General features: G+C 38.6%; 1 protein-coding gene across 1 annotated transcript in view; it reads right to left on the reverse strand.

Annotated features, from left to right (window-relative positions):
• Itprid2 (ITPR interacting domain containing 2) overlaps nucleotides 1–20,438 on the reverse strand; it is a 40,466-nt gene that overhangs the window by 19,540 nt on the left and 488 nt on the right. Inside the window, exons 2-10 of the mRNA XM_028762981.1 lie at nucleotides 20,178–20,223; nucleotides 17,025–17,074; nucleotides 16,120–16,176; nucleotides 14,329–14,368; nucleotides 14,143–14,241; nucleotides 12,733–12,941; nucleotides 11,079–11,788; nucleotides 4,742–4,814; nucleotides 1,164–1,252 (exon numbers count right to left, since the gene is read on the reverse strand). Of these exons, the coding sequence (XP_028618814.1) occupies nucleotides 1,164–1,252; nucleotides 4,742–4,814; nucleotides 11,079–11,788; nucleotides 12,733–12,941; nucleotides 14,143–14,241; nucleotides 14,329–14,368; nucleotides 16,120–16,176; nucleotides 17,025–17,074; nucleotides 20,178–20,223 (1,373 nt within the window). The remainder of the gene's footprint in view (nucleotides 1–1,163; nucleotides 1,253–4,741; nucleotides 4,815–11,078; nucleotides 11,789–12,732; nucleotides 12,942–14,142; nucleotides 14,242–14,328; nucleotides 14,369–16,119; nucleotides 16,177–17,024; nucleotides 17,075–20,177; nucleotides 20,224–20,438) is intronic.

Consider the following 20,438-nt stretch of genomic DNA (forward strand, 5'->3'; position numbering starts at 1 on the left):
CACACGCAGAGCACTGCCCATTCACTCCCAGAAACACACACTGGGTTACATGCACTGTTACTGTCCTATAGCACAAGAGATACAAGCAAACACTGACACTCAAAGATGTCTATGGAACAAATGCCACTTCTGCAGCACTGTAAGGCTGCAACTTTTAGATCAAGGAATTACAACCTGGGAGCAGATACCTATTTGCCCTTACCAATACATTTCATATCACACTCTCATATTACTATCATTTTTTCCAATTTAACTTGAATTATTCTCCTCAGTGTTTTCTTTAATAGTTTTTAATTTATTCTCGAGACTGTCATGCATATCATACAATGAATTATGATCAAAACTACATCTCATTTCTCCACTCCAACTCTCTCCAGATCCCCACATCATGTCTCCTTCCCAACTTCAGATCTTCATTTGTTTTCTTGGTAACACACTGAGTGCCAATCTTGTCCATATGCACATGGGAATAGGGTTATCCACTGGAACATGGACAACCCGTGGCCAGAACCCCCAAACAAAATGAGCCATCTACCAAAAGCTCTTCTAGGGTAGACCCTTGTGAACCTCTCCTCCCAAGTGACTCTTGCTGTGTCTCCTTGGGTAAATTTCTTGCCTGTTTAGCCTTCAAATGCCAGGCTTGTAGAAAACTCTTTAATCTTTTTTGTTTGCCTTGTTTCAATTTTCAGATTTTATTAAAGACATTTTGAACCCTTTTCTTGTGCATTCTGTGACTTTATGTACCTACCAACCACCAGCTCGAGGGTGAAAAAGCACCTGCTTTCTGGGTTACCTAAAACATCTTAATTTTCATAAAAATTCATAGAACTAGCAGAAATGTGAGTTTTAAAATAAGCAAAATTTATTACAAAACATTGGAATATAATAACTATAAGCAAATAAGAAAAACATCAGACCAAGAAGTTTAAAATCAAAGAAATTTAGTCACTAGAAATACAAAAACTAAGACTTATTAATACCCAGAGTTCATGAATAAATAAAATATGAAATTTATAGTCAAATACATAGCCAAGATCTACATTTTAGATACTTGATTCCTATTCCCTCTTGACATACAACCTTACAGTATAACACATGAACAGACCGACTGCCTTAAAAGGAGGTTAATGAAAGTGCCAATTACTGAAAACGGGAGACTGTACCTGGAGGTGGTTGAGGGAGAGGCAGTCTGTGGAATCCTCAGCAAAGCCACTGCTATCAGAATGCTGACTTGCAGTTCGCAACAGATGATCTGTCAGTAGAAACAGACTATTAAACAAAACCAGGCATAGGCCTGCAATGGCAGTGACATCATCAACGATATGATCCCCAATAAGGCAGCACAAATTACTTATGAAAAATTGCAGCTTCAAAGCATAGCCAGTAACTCAGGTTCAAATAAAAGCTGAATCAGGTTTTCTATCAGAAACTTTCAGCATTCACTTGGTAAGTAAGCTCTAATGTCAAGGTATTTGATAAATCCAATTACCACAGACGTAAACTGGATGAAATAAAAATAAACAATTTACAAATTATGTAAATCTATAAAAACGGCTAAGAAGTGAAATTAGAAGTTTATATGCAGAATTCTTAAAACATTCTGTATCTTCCTCTTTGAAAGAATGGAAGTAAGGGCTATAAACTAAGTCAATTGAAATATGAGGGTATTCAAGTATCTCTAGTGTTTCTTATGATGCAAAGATCTATGCTAGTAAATAACTTTTTACAGTTAAAGAAAAGTCAAAAATTCAATTAATATATAACACTGCTCAATTTGCAAAGACATGTTTATGGTGTCTCAAAGTTCTAATTTCCAAATATATATATATATATATATATATATATATATATATATATATATGTATGTGTGTGTGTTCTTTATGAAAGATACTAGATATATAAACAAATATATGTTCTTTTAAACTTCACTCAGGTTTAAAAACATCCTACAGGAGTTTGATGGTTCAAAAAAGATTGATTATATACCAATTAAAACCTGAGAAAAAACTGTAACAGTGTTATGATATTAATAAAGCCATATGATGAGTTAAAGAAGTGTTCTATCTTCTTACCAGACCTAGAAATGCTAGAATTACTGTGGAACTAGACTGAAACAAACTGTCCCCAGCAGTTCTCACTGGCCATCACATTCCTTCAAAACGGACTAGCCGTCTGGCCGGAGCGGCTGCCACTGTGCGTGTGTTTTCATGGCTCTGCTTTGTTTTGTTTATAACTAGACTGTGAGCCCATGAGGACAGGAACTTTACTTATTCTTAACGTTCTGGCATGTGGAACAACATGGCAATGTTTGCTCAATGACTCAGGGGTAAAGCTCAACAATTAAACAGTCATATAAATGATCTAGAAATTAAAGGGCCTATTTGGTGGGGAAAAGGGAACTTCCATGAAGTACAGAAAATCCAGACTCAGTTTCTTCAAAGATCTGCTGAATGTGCAGCAGAGTAAGGTCTGGGCCGGTTCCCCTCACAGCTGAGCACTGTGTGTTCCACAGTTTGATTGGCAATGCAGACTGAGCGGGCTTCAGAGCGGGCATGGGGAAGTGAACAGCACAAAGAGCTTAAGCTGCTTCTCTGCTTCATGGTGCGAAGCAGTAACTTCTCTCTGAAGACTGGGCTCACAGCCCTCCACTGCAGAGCACTGCTTCAGGAGACGCTATAAAGGGATTCCCAGAACTACAAATCCCACTGACATGAGACTGACAAGGGGAGCTTGAGTTTGAGGCCAGCCTGAACTAAAGAAAAAGGCTTTGCCTAAATATAAGTGAATTTCTAAAAGTATAAATATCACAATGTAAGGTCTTTAGGCATATATTTCTATTCCATGAAATGCATAGTTCGTTTGGCTACAGAGATGACTCAGCAGCTAAGAGCATTTGTCTTTGCACAGGACCTGAGTTTAATTCCCAGCACCCACAGGGTGGTTCACAAACAACTGTTAACTCTGGTTCCAGGGGATTCAACACCCTCCTCTGGCCTCTGTGGCACTAGGCACACCAGTGGTGCACAGACATACATGCAAGCAAAACAAATAAGAAAGCAAAAGTATCACTAAAGTACTTATTGATAAAGTAAGTAAACTTTATAAAATGAAACCACAATTCTTTACTAAAAAAATTTAGACCTAAGGATTAATACTCAGTTCTTAAGACATTGGATATTACCTTAATTTAAAAGCTAGACAAAGCATTTAAGTATGAAACAAAACAAAATATGGAAACCATCTGTTTAGTATCAAAATCAGTATATTCTCTTCTAGATCTTCATGAAAAATAGTTGTCTTCTATAAAAAGACCAGTGTAGGATTTCTAGGAATGTGAGGCTGCCCAGTAAACACTAGGCTGGGACATGAGCTGAGCCACTGAACCTGTCTCAGTGCAAGAACAAGTCCCCGCAGCTGAGACTAGAGGAGTGCACTTGCAGAGTCGACCAGTGAAGCCATGCCTTGTTTCTACTCTACCTGTGAACTAAGTATGCTGCTAGTGACTCTAACTAGTAAGTTATGACCAGTCTGTGATGCACCATATTACCACGATTCCATAGGCTACCTTGCATAATGGACCAAATGTCACTGTCTCCTGTAACCCTTTATCACAACTGCCCATGCAAAACTCTTTTACTGTAACTTTATAAAAGATTTATTGACAAATATGTACATGGTTTTGTTTGTGGCATCATAAACAAGAGACTGAAGACTGGTAGCCAGGAGAAACTCCTATGTGACCATCAACTGAATATATCTTGCACATTACTCACAGCTTCCCTAGAACAACTTAAAGGAAGTTTATTATACTTTATCATCCTTGGACACATAACAGGTTAGTTGCTTTGTTCAATACTGCCTCTGCCTATTCCCTTTACACTTCAGAAGCAGAAATATTTATTTGCATACTTAAGAAAGGAATAATATCCCATGAGAAAGTTCATTGTGTGTCTGACTAGAACTGACGTAACTAGGGGCCCTATTCTTCAATGCAACACTGCAACGAAAGAAAAGTCACATGCAAACTGTTTCTCAGGAAGACTAACATATAATTTTCTATTCTAAGAACATACATATAAATTTTTGTTAAAAAAAATAACCAGGTGGTTTGGTATATGTAAAGTTTCAGAAATAAACAGTCCTATCTTCAGTGGTTACTTAACTTCTTCCTCTTTCTTTCTCTAAATATCAAATGCTTTGTAAATTTAAAACCAGACAGCATTTTCTAGTTGCAAGTCAAAGAGTAAGGAGTGGATCCAAAGGTTCTCTGGTCAATAATTAATGATTCAAGAAAAGAGTAGAATCTAGAGCCATTCACCTTTGATCCACACCTTGTATTTAACTTGGTTTAACTATTGACAGTGAGGTTTTGCTAGTTATATTGCATGTATTATACTTACAAGATATATTTGCATAAAAACTCAAAAACAGAGGACATAAGACTGTGTCCAATCATAACAACGTAAAAGTAGTCGTAATCTGCTTCAGTCCATGTGCAGATTTGAAAACTAGAACACCCAGAAATGTTTCATGAGGTCATTACAAGATAAACAATCTACTATTAGTTTGTAAGCATAAAAGTCTCCCTATAAGAACCCCACAAAAATTATCTGCTGAGATAAGAGCACACCCATCCTGCACCCTCATCTTCTGCTACTCCACATACTGAGAGAGACACTCCTCTCCTTCGCAGCTGACAACAAAAGCAACTATAGGAAACAATGGTCAGTGGTCCACTTACCTCTTTTTGATTTGGCAAGACTTAGTTGGCAAGTGGCTGGCACGTGAGGTGCTTCTCCCTCTGTGCTCTGGACCTAAAAGAGAATCAATCATATACAATTAAAACTAAGAGAAGCTATGGCAAAAACGAGTGTCTTTTGATGGTTATTCATTGAACAAGTCAGTCCAACTGAAGTGCACCAAACATTATGTAGGCACTTTAATCTCAAAAGTGTCAGCATGTCCCACAACTTACTTTACTTTTCTGACCTACTTCCCCAATGACATGCCACACTCAGCCTAGGTACCTGGCAGAGAAAAACAGCATATAGAGTAGCTACACATCTACAAACAAACACAAAACTCCACATAGAAAGACTCTGTTTCTCAAAGGTTGCTATTGCGAAAGATGGCCCATCCCAGGAGGTTGCCCCAAATGTTAAACATTAAAGTAGTTCCAGTCTGAGGAAAAAATGCTAATCTGTGCATCCTAGGAGGCGATGGCTGAGCCATATTTGAGGCAAATACAAATTCGGCATCTATGGAAATAGGACATCATGTTCTCACAGCTAAATTTTCTCCAGTTTGAGGCATCAATTGTTACTCATGTATAAGAATGTTCTGTCCTGATAAAAATGTTCTTTCAAGACATATTGGTATATTAAGTGGGAATCAAATCTTAATACAACTAAAATCTTAAGAGTCTTACCCATAAAAATTGCTCTAAATATTTTATTTAATGGAAGTACAAAACCTAGAAAAGTTGTCTTTTTCCTACCTGTACAACTACATCATTATTTAGGAAATTTTGATTCTAAATGCCATCCTCACCCTGTGGGACACTACCTAGCTATTCTAGTATGACTAACTTGTATCAAGAGTAAACATTTGAGGAGGCATTTGCTCATTTCTACCACTTCACCACATAAAAGGAAACAAAATGCTCAAACATGGGTTTTTAAACTTGAACAAATCAATGAACAAAAACCAAACTTTTGATTTGAGCCCTAGTATATTTCAAGCTATGAATTAATTAAAAAAATAATATCTCATAGGAATGAATAGAAGGTCAACACACACCACAGACAACCACTACACATACACACACACACACACGAGAGAGAGAGAGAGAGAGAGAGAGAGAGAGAGAGAGAGAGACAGAGACAGAGACAGAGAGACACAGAGACACAGAGAGACAAAGACAGAGAAAGATGGAGAGAGAGATGGAGACAGAGAGAGAGCACACATAAACATATACTACCACCACAAAAATTAATGCTAGTCCTCCCCTGTTCAGGAATTTCTGATTTGTGATGACTTTTGTATATAGTCCCATGAACATATAGTTATGATCTGAAGAAACTTAAAGTAGAGGTGACTGTTTAACACTATTCTGAGTATGACACATATAAAGCAAGCTTTACTTTTATTTGCTACTTAAAAAATTATATTATTCAAAGCAGCAGATACAAGTCCAACCGGAAAACCATTGTTTTAAGTGCAAGGGAACAGAACACATTTTCTTTTTATATTCAACAAAAGACCTATTATTAGCTGCTACTCTGGCTCAGCCTAATACAGATTTCCAAAAAACAATCATTAACTAGATTGAAAGAGTACAGAAGAAATCCAGACAACTATTTATATCTTAGGAATCTCAGCTTAGACACAACAAATTACTATCTCCCACTTTATAGATGAAGGATTATCAAATATTCGATTTCCTTGGAGATAAATTAAACACAAAGTGGTGTGGATTTAAAGAATATGATTCCTTCTCTAGCCATTTATCCTTCATGTTATTCTAGGGAAAAAATATTTCTCCTTTTACTGCAAAGTCCTTCATCAGTGCAAGACAGGCTCTGACAGTGGAGAGGGTCATGTTTACTTACACAACTGCTAATGTCAGGAAGACTGTTCTCAGCAAAATCTTACTGCATTAAGACCATGAGTGACGATTTATTCTTAAATCTTACTGGTCACGACTATATGAAAGGCAGATTTGAGTGTAAAACCATGAAGCCAATACAGAATGAAGACCCACACAGCAAGCATTCCTAGTGCTGTATGGTGAGCTGGCCATGTACTCTAGGTAGCATTTGGTTAAAGTTTTACAAATATAATCAAACAAAACAGAAGTCAGTAACAAGTAATAGGTTTGTATCACACAATTCTTTAAAATTTAGGTAAGTTCCAAACTTCCCATAATAAAAGGAAAACAAATAAAATACACATGAGGCCAAAACAACAAAGTTGCTCAGCTTTGTGAGTTAGCGCCTGGCTCTCATGCCGTTAGTTTCTTGATGGCAGTACCTTTTGGATGCAGCTCTTATCCAGCCTTTCCACTGGGGATCAAAACAACACTAACCACTTGTCATTTTAAACATGCTAAATACAAAATCATGCTGAAATAAAATTTAAATTAGAGTCCTAGAAATTACAATTCTGCGTGGTATCAAAAGAAAGAGAGAGAGAGAGAGAGAGAGAGAGAGAGAGAGAGGGAGGGAGGGAGGGAGGGAGGGAGGGAGGAAGGAAGGAAGGAAGGAAGGAAGGAAGGAATCCAAGAATGTTTTGCCAAGAAGCTGTACACGGCTGTGACAAGAACTTGCGCTCTTGCCCACTGATCTCACTGATCTCTTTCCCCATCTCTGTGACATGGCAAATGTATGGCAGGTCAAAGAAGCCAGTCCTGAGTTCAAGTCTTACTCGACATTCACTGGCTTCTAAAATCTATCTGTGCTATTTATCTAGTTTTGCAATTATAAAATAAGGGTGAAAACACTTCTACTACAAGTCCTTAAGTCAATCAAATGTAACAACAAACTAGCAAAGACACATGATAGCAAATCCCTCTCAGCAGCCTTCCTTTGCAGACATCAGTCCATCCTGAAGCTCTAACATTATAGCAAATATGACTTCCCTCAGAGAGAAGATGAAAATCACTGCTGGGAAGAAATCTCTAAGTGCCCAGAAGGTCTAAGAGGAGGAGAACTATTTCAAACAACCTTTGTATTAGTCTATGATTCTGTAATTACTTCTATGTTACATTAAAGAAAAGAAGACTGCTAAGTTTTAAGATAAACAACACACAAAATTGGTTTTAACTATTATGTAATGTTTAAAAAGACTCAAGGAGTTTTAAGATTCCTTGGATTTTAATTTCAATAATTTTTTAGATTAAAAAAATCAAAACAAAACAGCAAGAAACAATCCAGTGACTATCTGGGATATCAGGGCAAATATGAACTATCAGAATTCATATTTAAATTCCTATCTTCAGAAACTACAGCTAGGAGTAGGCATGGTGGTACATGCCTGTAACCCCAATATTTGGGAGGCCGAAGCAGGACAATCAACCATGCCAGCATAGCAAGATCCTGTCTAAAGAAACAAAATTCACAAATGTGGAAGGACAAAGGAACATGGCACTATTCCTCAAACACCCCACTGATTTGAGATTATTTGAATTCAACAAATAGAGTAAACCCTAAAACTTAGAAGCTACAGGTAACACGTTGTATAAGAACAAATGAAGGTTAACAGTTATTTTAGGAACTTGAACAAGATTATGTGTGCACCTAGTAACAATTACTTGTAAACAGTTGATTAGCACAGTGAGAGGACCCCCAGCACACAGAGGAGGGTACCCTCCACAAGTACAGACATATTCACAAAGCAGGAGCAAGTGTTCAATCAGTAGGATCACTTTAACTGTGACCCTTCAGACTTCTGATGTGTAACTCCATGGAGTTACGATGCTGTATTCAACAAGCCAACAAAAACAAACCAAAAACAAACAAACAAAAAAAATCCGAACCACTAAGAATTAAAACCCTCTCCCACACCCCAACCAAAAAATGAGAAAGGGTTTAGAATTTCTTCATATTCTGGACATTCTAAAACATTTTTTAGAAAGCAAATTGACTTTTAACTAAAACAGTCTACAGACTTTTTTTTTTCCGTGTTTTTCATTTCATAAATAAAAGGAACAGGCGTTCTGCTGCCTCTAGCCTGTCTCACTCAGTCTCGTCCTTTGTGAAGCTCTCTTCACACTTACACAGCTTCCTCCTAGGTCCTGGTCACCTCACAGGTCTCCCTTCTGTCTCACCTGATTAGGCAGCCTCACCCACAAAGCCAGGCTGCAACATTCTTCCGGACTCCAGCCAGAGCTGCCGCTGTTGAGGCCTCTCTGGGAGCTGGCTCTGAGAGAGCTCTAACTTGTATCTACTTGCTGTTCACACAGGAACAAATGTTCTCTACAGAGATCAGACCCCAACCAAAGGAGTTCAGCGAGAAGGGCACAAGCTACTCTGAATGGGATGTAAGCTGGCCTTGGAAAGACTGTTTTCTTTGTCTGCTAGTACAATTCATATCATGCCTAAAAGGAAATGAAAATAACACATTTCCCTGCTTTATCCATTGTTCTAGAAGTTTCTCTAAAGTTTCCAAAGGAAAAAGCACAATTCTAGGAGGTTTTCAATAAATATTTTAAATAGATATGAAAAAAAGAAAGGATTCATTATCCTTAAAGTTCCTCTATTTACAATAGACAAAGTTGAAAATTATTTTGTTGTACATACTTGAAAAATATCTTACTAGGTATACCAGGCTACTCTTTTAGAACTTGCTATGTAGCTTCAGCTTATCTCAAACTCATGGTCATTGTGCCTCAGTCCTTTGGATGTTAGTTACTACAAACATAAAACACCATTCCTAATACACACACACACACACACACACACACACACACACACACACACACAGAGTATCTAACATTCCTTAACTATTCATGTAATCTTTACTACACAAAAGGGTTCACGTTATTTTGTCATGAATATTTTCTCCAGCAGAGGGCGCAAGTGAAAAGGCCTATGAGGAAAGGTAAGTGCCACCAAACTGCACCCACCATTTGACAGGCCTTAAGGCCCTTCCCTTTGTTATCTGAATCCTTTCAGAGTCCTGACACACTTCTGCTTAGAATTTATGAGCTCTTTTAAAATCCTAGGAATTACGAAAAGGACACTGTCAACCTGCTGCTGTACAAACTGAGTCTCCAGCATGAAATTTCCAGCTACTGTATAATGCGTATACATTTGCATCCCACGGTGCAGGGCTAAAGTATGGAAGCTGCTGGATCTACTCAGCACGGAGGAGCGGGCCCAGGGAAGGTCTGAACTTACACTCTGTCATGAGTTGGACAATCTGGACCAAAACAACACTCAACAGAGAACAAGACAGAGCCAGGGTTTTCAAGCAGGCCTCGTAATCCTCTCCCACACTCACGGTACTAAGGCAGATCACTTTAGTAACTCAAAGGATAGACTACAGGAAAAATATTTAGGGAAAAATAGCCCAAGAAAATGTACAATACTCTACAGAGCTTCTTCTCTTCCCCTTTACTTTACTCTTAGTCATGATTAACATATTACAATCCAGAAGCCATCAAAAACATAAGTAACTCTATCAGCAACTGAAACTTTGAAATAAGTAAAAAGCCATCACTACTGTGACTGACACAAAGCTCAACAGAGAGAACATGAGGGCACCATTATTTACCCTTGAACCTGAGAAACTATGATTCTGAAGCTAACACAAACTATTACCACAGCAAATCTTCCATATTCTCAATAGGAAAAATTACGTATTATATTATGCATAGCCACAACACAGATACCTCAGTTTCTTCCTGTGTAACACGAGACAGCATTTTTTCGCACTCCTCCTTAGGCCCAGCCCAGTTCCTCCCACAGTGTAGTGCCCTGGTCCACACAGCTGAACAATCAGTCCCTACGGTCTGTCTAGGAGCTCTGGATGAGCCTCCTGAGTATTTTTACATTCTTGAATTTAGATTTTATGTTAATTAGCAGGAGTATCGATGGGTAAGATAAAGTCACCAAATGTTTATCTGGACTTATAAACTCTACCCAGCAGCCTTCCAGGACCCTCCTTTCCTCTCAGGCACATGCATCACCAGTATCTGTTCCTAAGATGCCTTTTCCCTCGACCTGGTCACTGAGACCCCTGAAGACCGATGTGCAAACCTGCTTGATCTTAGCATTTTCACTGCTATGCAATACAATGATTTAGATTTAAATACACACTCTCAAGGCTCTCTGATATCAAAGCCTTAGGCTTGAGGAAAAAAATGGTTGCAGACAGCATGTCACTGGCTAGATGACAGCTGAGCCTGAGGGGCTGCACAGCACAGTTCTGTGACCAACCCTTTTGGAAACAGAGCAGCAGTGTCAACAGGAGGACTTGTTTCCACAGTTATGAATGTTAGCGCCTCCCTTTCTATAAACACTTCCGGCTTTCCTCCTGGCTCTCTACAGAGGAACCTCAGGAAGTCTTTTGCCTACCTCTTCCATCTCGAAGGAGTCTTTCTGCTGCTGCGTCATTATGTTTCTTATGGATGGGATTGTCAGCGGTGCACAAGGCTCTTTGTCACTCGAGGTCACCTGGACACTTTTCAGCTCGCTGCGGCTCTCCAGCTCGCAGTGGCTGGACGTGCTGCCATCATGACCAAAGTCAGGATCTGTAACAGCAGACTTCCAGAGCGGGTCATTCTCCTGACTGGGAGCTTCTCTGCTTTCTTCACTTTCCACCTTGTGACTAATGTTACTATCTGCTTCATCAGAAAGTCTGTCGGCATCAATGCTGTCAGTGACGGTTGATGAACTACCTGAGACTTCTTCTGTAACTGTAGCCAGCATTGAAGACGACTCCTTCTTCTTTATAACTTTCTGAAGCTTAGGATCACTCTTGCTGCCACCGCCGCTGTCTTCAGACAGTGAAATACTTAGACTCCTTCCTTTCTCAGCAGTGGGGGAAGAGCTCCCCTCTCCTTTCTCTGTTTTATCAACACATAAGTTTAGTTTTGATAGTGTTTTCATCAGACGGTTCGCAGTGTTGCTTCGAGTTAGAGGAGGAGGGGAGTCTGCCGCCTCCTTGGTGGAGGTCACTGAGGACATGCTTCCAATCCTCTGCAGCGGAGTTCCAGAGACTTGGGAATATAGAGAAGAAAATGCATTGGCCACAGTAGTGAGGACTTCAATTTGGCGAAATCGGCCTACAAAAGGATAAAAGAAATCACATGCTTATGTTATACATACATATTGTAAACAAATTCCATGTTGTAAGTACACAGAGTAAACAAACTGTGCTTATGTTATAGGTACATACAGTAAACACATACTATTTAGAATTCTAGTAATTGAATTTAGATCCCAAATATTATGAAATCATATTTTTTCCTAAGTGAACATGTAAACCACTACATTCGAGGGTAAGGAGGAAGAGGATTTTTACTGTAAAGATTAGAATTTATAATCTAAAACAATTAGAAATAAGCACAAAAACTAATGATAGTACTGAAGACAACAGAACCAGCTCTGCTCTCTAGTTAGGAATTATTTACTGTTTGGTAATGGGCTCCATTAAGACTCTTGAAAATGCCTTCCTAAGAAAATACATATCCAAGTATATTTTACACTAAACTGCAGAGTACAGTAAAAGCACACAGAAGGTTGATCCACAGACAACCTGGGAAGAATCCTGTTTTGAGACACTATTTAACAAAGAAAAAAACAAGCAGAGACAGGAGTGAAAAGACCCAACTGGCCAAGGGATTTTAGATTTACAGAAAAGCACTTGAATGGATTGATCTCATTTAAAATTAATAAAGCCCCTGCCCTTGCTTCTTTCTTTCTTGAACAAATGCAATTTGGAGATAAACAACAGGTTCTGCACAAAAATTATGATGAGTTAATGAGGAGGGGGAGAGAATAGCATATATATGTGTGTGTGTGTATACATATATGATATATATATATTATTCATATGCATACATAATATATATACTAAAAATAAACTAAAATAATTCATTCAGAATGAGTAAAAGACCCAGTCTATTATTAACCTTAATTTTAAAATGTCAGATGCTAAAACAAAGATCATCTGATCTGGCCCAGTTGCTCAACGTTTCAAACAATACTCTAACATTGAAGTCCTTACTTGTCAGAGCATAGTTTGGGTTCTCTACTTCCATCCGTTGCATTTGTGCACTCAGAAATACTTTAATGTCTATGCCCCTGGCAAAAGATGATGAATTAAAAAATCTGGAAGGAATTTTAGAAGCAATATCTGGTTCATCTCGTCCAAATCCAAGATTATATAGAATTTCTTCGGGATCTTCCTCATAAAGCTCCAGCAGTTCTGAAACACTATAACAAATGAAGAAGACATAAAGCTGTTGAATGTGCTTGGCCCACACTACATGTCAATCAGTCCACAGCCCCGTTTTCATCCACCTTGGCTCCTGGTCTTCACATCACAGTATCTTTCCCTGTCTTCCCATATTCTGCATTCATGAGATACACAATCCTTAGAAAGGATACACAGGCACATTTGTCAGGGTACTAGTGTTGGAAAATCTGAAACAGAAGCAGAAAGGCCTAATCTCTAAGAACACAAGCCAGAACCTCTAAGGGACTGCTCACCTTATTTTTTTGGTCATTTTTAAAGGATTCCCCAGGAAAGTAATTCAGACTCAGCTTGATAAGGAAAGAACAGATTAAAGGAAAATCATCTCAGGAGTTGGTACAGCTTGGGTACTGAGAACCCAGCTGTGAAATATAAGCTTTGAAGACACTTTTTTTTTTTCTTATAAGAGAAATTGTCTTAGCAGAAGCAATGAAGGAGACAAGCTAGGGTCAGAGAGCCAGGAAGGAGCTTCCTTCCAGCTCCTCTCTCCCCACATCCATGAAAGAAGTAGGAGGAGTAAAGTGAGGAGGATCTGGGTTATACCGAGAGGAACTTGTGCCCTGACTCCATTGGGAATTCAACACTAACCTACCCTCTCACTGCAATGATGATCCGAGCTTTTGGGAACTTAATGAGGGAATAAGAAGAAAGATGGAATGGGTCTAGAAGATGGGTAAAGCTGCTACAGCGACAAGGGAGCGATGCAATAATCTGTATAGCAATTTAAAAACTGGTCCACAGGCCCACATAGTTGATTTAATTTACATTTTAAAGATCACTGGTTTAACACACTGAAAACAAATTTAGCCTTAAATATCAAGCTACTAACTGAGGAGGTTTTCGCTGCTTTCTATGTCAGAGTTACCTAAGGCACTCTGCAGTGAGTTTTGGTTCCTTACAAGCAGAAATTACTCTACTCTTGAGTTTCTCTTTCAGGATGCTCACAAAGCTTCAACCACTTATTATTAGATTCTAGCACTGGTATGAACACAGTTACTGCTTTTTATTGCTTCATTACAGGTGTTGTTGGTTTTTGCATAAGAAGCTCTTGTCCATTATGATGGCCTAGGAAACACTTGGGGCCCTTTGATTCACACTCTCAGCATCCAATCAAAGACCAGAAGGTTACAGGTTTAATACCACGTGGTCACCAGGACTGACCTTGACACGGTACCACTGCTTTTCCCAGACCCAGTGGAATTCATACTTCTCCCTTTCTGATGAAACTGAAGTCTTCTCTCCTTGGCCAAGATATTGTTGCTACAAATATAATAAGATACTTCAAAACTCGATTTTCTATGATCCCTTTTCACTTTTAGAAAAGAGTAGACCCAAATAGGTACATACCAGTTTTCAACTTGAGCATCAGGTTCATGTAGGTGATTGGCTACAAGTAACAAACAGACAGACAGACAAACACACAGAGAGCACAGCTGTTAGAAGGAAATGGCACTGTTATCGAAAAGACAGTTAATCTATGTTGTCATGGCTAGCTTGTTAAATATCCACTACTGAAACCACTGGACAGTGAGGCAACAACTGGACTAGCAACTTCTGGAGGTGGTTTGGACTTTCTGGAAATGCAAAACTACTTCTATCTGAGTGTTTAAAATTTAAAAAAAAAAATCTATAGATAATTAAATTTCTGGAACCAGGCTGTTGAGTAATGAGGGAGATAAGCAGCATATACTAGTGTATGTAGTGCTGTTAACTTCCAAAGCTGTCAATCAGAAATATCTTAAAAGTAAATGTGCCTGGGGGCCATTATGGAGGACCACAATAGTCACATATTTCTTATGTGTTTTTAAAATTAGTGAGTCGGCCTTTAGTGCATAGTGTGAAATGCTCTACACCTTTCAATGTCACATTTTCTTTAAAAACACTCTCAGCTTTAACGAGGTCAAAGCAAATAGAAGCCAATGTTTAATTTCATCATAACTGTAGAAAATAAAACAAATAAGATTAATAACCAAAATGTCTACTTCAGCAATTGACTTTTTTATTTCTGATGTGCAAAATTGTGAGAAATTTTGGCTTCTTCCTACCAATAGTATCGTTTGATATCATGAAAGCTCCCTGGTAGATATCAAAAGCATCAAATGCACTGCTCACACAGATGCTGGTGAGCATCTTCATAACGTACTGACAAGACCTTTAAGAGCATTGACTTGAAAGAAGGAAGTTAGTTTTCAGTAATTCCTTGAAAAACATATTGACAAAAATATGTATTCTATACTTTCTGATGCTAGAATGTTCTAAATAAGTAACTCATCTTACAAATGGAAATGAAGCTCTAAAGGATCAAGGGTACTAAATTCAGTGGATAAATTCACTCTTTATCAGCTTGTCATTTTTGAGCATTTAAAATAATCTTTAGTTTTTTTTCTAAGAACTACCAATAATCTATCCTATGTAATAAAATAAAACAAAAATCAATGGCCTCAGTCATAGTGGCTTATACCTGCAACCTCAGCACCAAGGAGGCAAACGCCAAACAACTGTGAATCTGGGTTCAAGGCCACACTGGCTACACAGTACAAACCTGTCTCAAAACACAGTGAACTACCTTTTATAATAACAACAAAATTGCTTTAAAAGAGAAACCTAGCTTCATGTACCGGGAAATTTTATTGGAACCTACAAAGAATTTAACGACATACTTTTACAGTGCTAAGGCATCCTGAAGGAGGCACTGGCATAACAATCTAACTTCTAACTCTATGTGGTCTTTGCCCTTTAATCTTTAACTAGCAGGGGTTAAAAGAGGGAAAATAGAAGGAGAAAGACAAACCACAGCTGTGTGATATGAGTCTATGTCCCTAAACTAAAACTAAGCTTCAACTTAGGTTTTTTTTTTTTTTTCTACATAAATATTTAAGCTCCCTTCCTACTTTGGGACAGTTTTTCTCTCATTTGCATCACCATAGTTTTGTCATAAACAGTTCCAGCACACATTTAAGTCAGGTAAGATGGTATTTCAGAGTCATCCAGATGGGAATCCTACAGGTTAAGGCAGTGAATGGGACCTATTGTCAAGGACTTTAAATGTTTCTCTAAGAGCTCTAGATCTGACAGCCTTTACTTCATTGCTTATGATAACTAGAACTACATAAAGATACAGTTCCTCAACAAACATACCTTCAGCTCCCAGTGACAAGTCATCTTCAAAGCTTCCTCCATTTCTCACAAGCACACCTAAAACAGAGTGTGAAAATTCAGAAACCACACCCTCCTTCTCTGCTGTTTCCCCACTAATCCCACTACCATAAGACATCATTAGTTAAATAAGTCTACCTCTTAAGATATTTCACAAAGCCTAGGAAAATATCTCAAACATGAATACGCTAAAAAATTATTTATATTATGTCATTTCAAAGAGCAAACAAGCTTTTTCTCTGTTGTTAGGAAACTAGGTTTGTGGCCACATCAATTTTCCAGAATTTGGGCTCACACTTTATATTCCCTTATGCCTCTGAAGACATTTCATTAGACAAACTACTTCACCAAAGAGTTCCATAGAAAATAGGTCCTAATACAGCCACTTGTCTTACACCTTCATGGTACCTCAGGACCTCAAGCTATGTCTTCCTCACACTCTGAATGCTTCTCCTTTGCCTTGTCATCACCTGTACATTCTTGTTGTACTTTGAACTTGAGAATTTTGTCTTGCACAGGTGCTAAAATTCCAGGTGTGGCAATTTCAATTAGCATAAGCAAAGAAATGCTACACAAAAGTTAACCTAGTTCACTCATTATATATTTTCTTTATATTTACTTATCAGAGTCTGTATTTAATCAGTTTTTATAATATCTAACTGGGCAATAAGAACATAAGGTTGTCATTGTGAGAAGCTTTGGGAAACAAAGTTGCTCAAAGTTACTTACTATTCTTTTATCCCTTACGACAATATTTTCCCCTTTGTGCTTCTAGCTCACAATGGCATATTTTATAAACATGATCCTCACTAGTGTAATTCACACAACACTTTCACCTAAAAGACAAAGGAAGATTCTCACTTTTTAAAAAAATACATGTCTCTTACCCTTCGGCACACCGCTGCTTTGCTCATCCAGTGAAGCTCCCAAAGGGGTGCTGCAATCACAGAAACACAGAAGCCTCAGTCTTCTGAACACCCATCAGGAGAACCGTCCCTGGGGAGCCTCACTTTAGAATTATAGCTAAGCAAGCATCTTAATCAACTGAGCACTCCTCCCCAAACACCAGGAATGTGAGCGGCTTACATAAGTAATGTCCTTCTAACCAAGCAAATACCTGTTGTTAGGTCAGTTTACCAGCAGTAACTTAATCACAGGTCTGCTCTGCAGCAATTGAGAGCTGGAATGGCCATAGCATATGATATGAATTGTTATGTTCTTTGAAAAAACAGAGAGAGGAGGGAGGGAGGGAGGGAGGGAGGGAGGGAGGTGGGTTCACTCAATCCCTTCTACCAAGACAAGCAACAAGAACAACAAAAATATATAAAACCAGGATTAGAAGAAAGCACCTTTTCAGTGGTAAGTAATTTCACTTAGTAAAACAAAAATTACAGTAGTTAGGAAGTAAGCTCAAGGGTTCTTAACTCTTGCCTGTCAATGGAGCTGGCTGCTCAGAGCACAACCTAGGCTGCCTCTCCACCTCAACAGAGGCCTTTCTCACAAACACAGGGAAGCCTGACCATCACTGTCCTCTTTTAAATTCTAAGGAGTACACAGCTTCCTCCCTTAACTTTGGAAAGTCCTCAGCTCCACTTGGAGTTAAGGATCAGCCAATGCTGATTTTTCTCCCTCAAGTTTGTAGTTCAAACACGATGTCTCAGCTGTTTTCAAACACAAAGATATCTTTACTTTTCTCAAAATGACTTAGTTTTGTGACTGGAATCACAGAAACACTCTTTTATTCTGAATGTTCTAGTCTGTGATAGACTTCAGTTTCTCAGTAACAGTTCATACCTGCTAACAATTTACATTTGAAGTGGGATGCATCTTGCTTCAAAGAAATGCCATTCGATGCCAATTAAACTTGTAAGCAAATACATAAACAAGGTGGTTCTTTGAAATTTAGTATTTTGAGATTCGATGCGAGCTGTAGAAGAATCATCAGCAAGTGCCATATGGGTACTGATAAAACTTCAATTCTAGGGTTTTGCGAACATTTCACATTTGTGACATTAAAAATCTTTTTCCCCCTCATGGTAGCTCTTTCTTTCTTTAGTTGGGCCCAGACACTTATGTGTCCACAGCTGCCCATGCTGTTCTTCACTAACAGAAACTGATAAGTAGACAGAACAGAACCAGTCTTCTTCAAAAGCAAGTTCTCTACTTCTAGACACCCTCCTCCAAATCCCACCAGAGTCTCTACTGCTTCTTAGACACTGAGTCAAGTCATTTGGTTAGTGGAAAAAGAAATAGCTATCAGAATAAAGACTCCACCTGAAAAAGAAAAATATGGCATCTTTACCCAGAATATGGACAGCAATGAGAAAACAGTATTGCAGAATTTACCAAGGGAGGAAACTGCTCTTTCAGATGATCTGCACACAATACACAGAAGATGTTAATGCTCAGCTCAGGTACACACAAAAACGGCTTGTGCATTGAATAGGGGTAAGTATAAGAACAAGAAAGAAATCTACAAGAGGTTTCCTGAGGTAATTATATAATCTGTGCACATTAGGTTTAGCAATGACACTTCTGGAATGTTCTGGACCGAACTTGGGTCCTGGTCAGTGTTAACATTAGCCTACTTCATTTACCTAAAAACTGTTTTTATTTTCTGTCTCCTTGATATGATTTCTTTTATAACCTCAATTCCTATATATCATATTTAAAATGTGATTTTTCTCTTGTTCTTACATTTGAAAAAAAATCCTTTGACTATCCACTTGAGATAAAACACTAGAAATTTTAAGACCTGCTTTGAGCTTAAGCCAATACTGTATTAAGGAATGGATTTTAAATGAGACCAAGATGTAAACTTTAAAGACCTAAATAAAAGCAAGGATAGACTACCCTCTTCACTTCTTGATGTGGAAACTTCAAAGACACTGCTTTGTAAGTTTTCTCCTAAAAAGTTTTGAAAATATACACTTAAAATTTCAGCATTCTTATTTCACATTGTTCTGATGGTGAGCCCCTGGCACACGTTATTGTGCTTTGTAAAGGTCATATTCTTGTAATTTGGAAATCAAGGGGTTAAACTAGGCTGGGTGGTTAACCTAAAGATGTCTTGAAGCAATATATTTGCCTCTGTGCATCTTTAAAAGGAATGTCTATACATCCCATAATATTTCAAGCAAGTCTATGACACTTCAGTAAAGCCAAAATTCTATCGGTCTTTACAGGAAAAAAAAAGTAATATTATATATGAGTCACTTTCAAAAAGAAAAAGAAAAAGAAAACTAAATAATCCCTAGGAAAAACATAATTTGAGGAAACAATAATATGGCCAGAAGCAAATGCCAGCAAAAGTTTAAAAGCTATAGTTCTTTACACAAGATTTTTCAAAGAGCAAATAAGCTGGGAAAATAGAGAAGTAAAACATATTTTACTTTTAGTCAAATTTACTTGTAATACAACCCATCTCCTCTGTATTTTATCAAACATTTTTGTGCGTGTTTCCAAAGTCTGTAACTAAACAGACTCACGAAGTTTGAATGCCTCCAAAGCTCGGTTTCCTTTTGCAAATTCCAATGCCATCTGACAAACCCGGGTCCAAGGAGTTAAAACTCCAAGGAGCAAGTTGGCTAGTTTTAATAGCTCCCCAGAGAGACTTGAGGCACACAACCCAAATTAAACCCCAGTTAGTGTAGTTAAGTAAATTAAACTCGTCTACAGCACGTTTGAAAGGAAAATGATTCTGTGCCAGATATGCAGATGCCAAAATAAAGAAAAATAAAACGTCCTGGGAAACATCAAAATTCTTTCAAGAGAAGCCACGACCAGCCAAAGTAGCATCAGTGTGACCTGTTTTAGTTTCTGATCTGCTGCTGACATCATGCCTGGACTGCTGAAGTCGTAACTGTAAAGTCAACTTGGTCACCAAATAATCAGCGGCCACAGCACTTCCAGTTCTAATCGCTTCTAGAAGGAAGCTATCAGCCGGCTCACTTTCCGGTTCCTAGCTTACAGCCGCCACGGGACACAGAGACGAGGTCGAACCCCTCGCTTCTCCCCGGGCAACCCAAGCTTTTACTCACCGGCAGTCTTTGAGCCATATCGCGATCTTCTCGTTGGGCACGTTTCCTGCGGAGTAGAGCGAAGGGACAACTCGTTACGGACCCCATACATAAGTACTCAGAGCCAATGCCATCCTGACACTCCCTTGCAGGAGAATCTGCCCGGGGCAACCCGCAGCCTCGGAGAGCCTTCCGGGCGCTCGACCTAGGGGAGCCAGCCGGCAGCCAGGTGCACATGCTGGCGCTGAAGCGCGGGTCACGCGCGCTTTTAAAGGTCGGGGG

This window comes from Grammomys surdaster, unplaced genomic scaffold (genome assembly GCF_004785775.1).
Source record: "Grammomys surdaster isolate TR1022 unplaced genomic scaffold, NIH_TR_1.0 136, whole genome shotgun sequence".
Lineage (NCBI taxonomy): Eukaryota > Metazoa > Chordata > Mammalia > Rodentia > Muridae > Grammomys > Grammomys surdaster.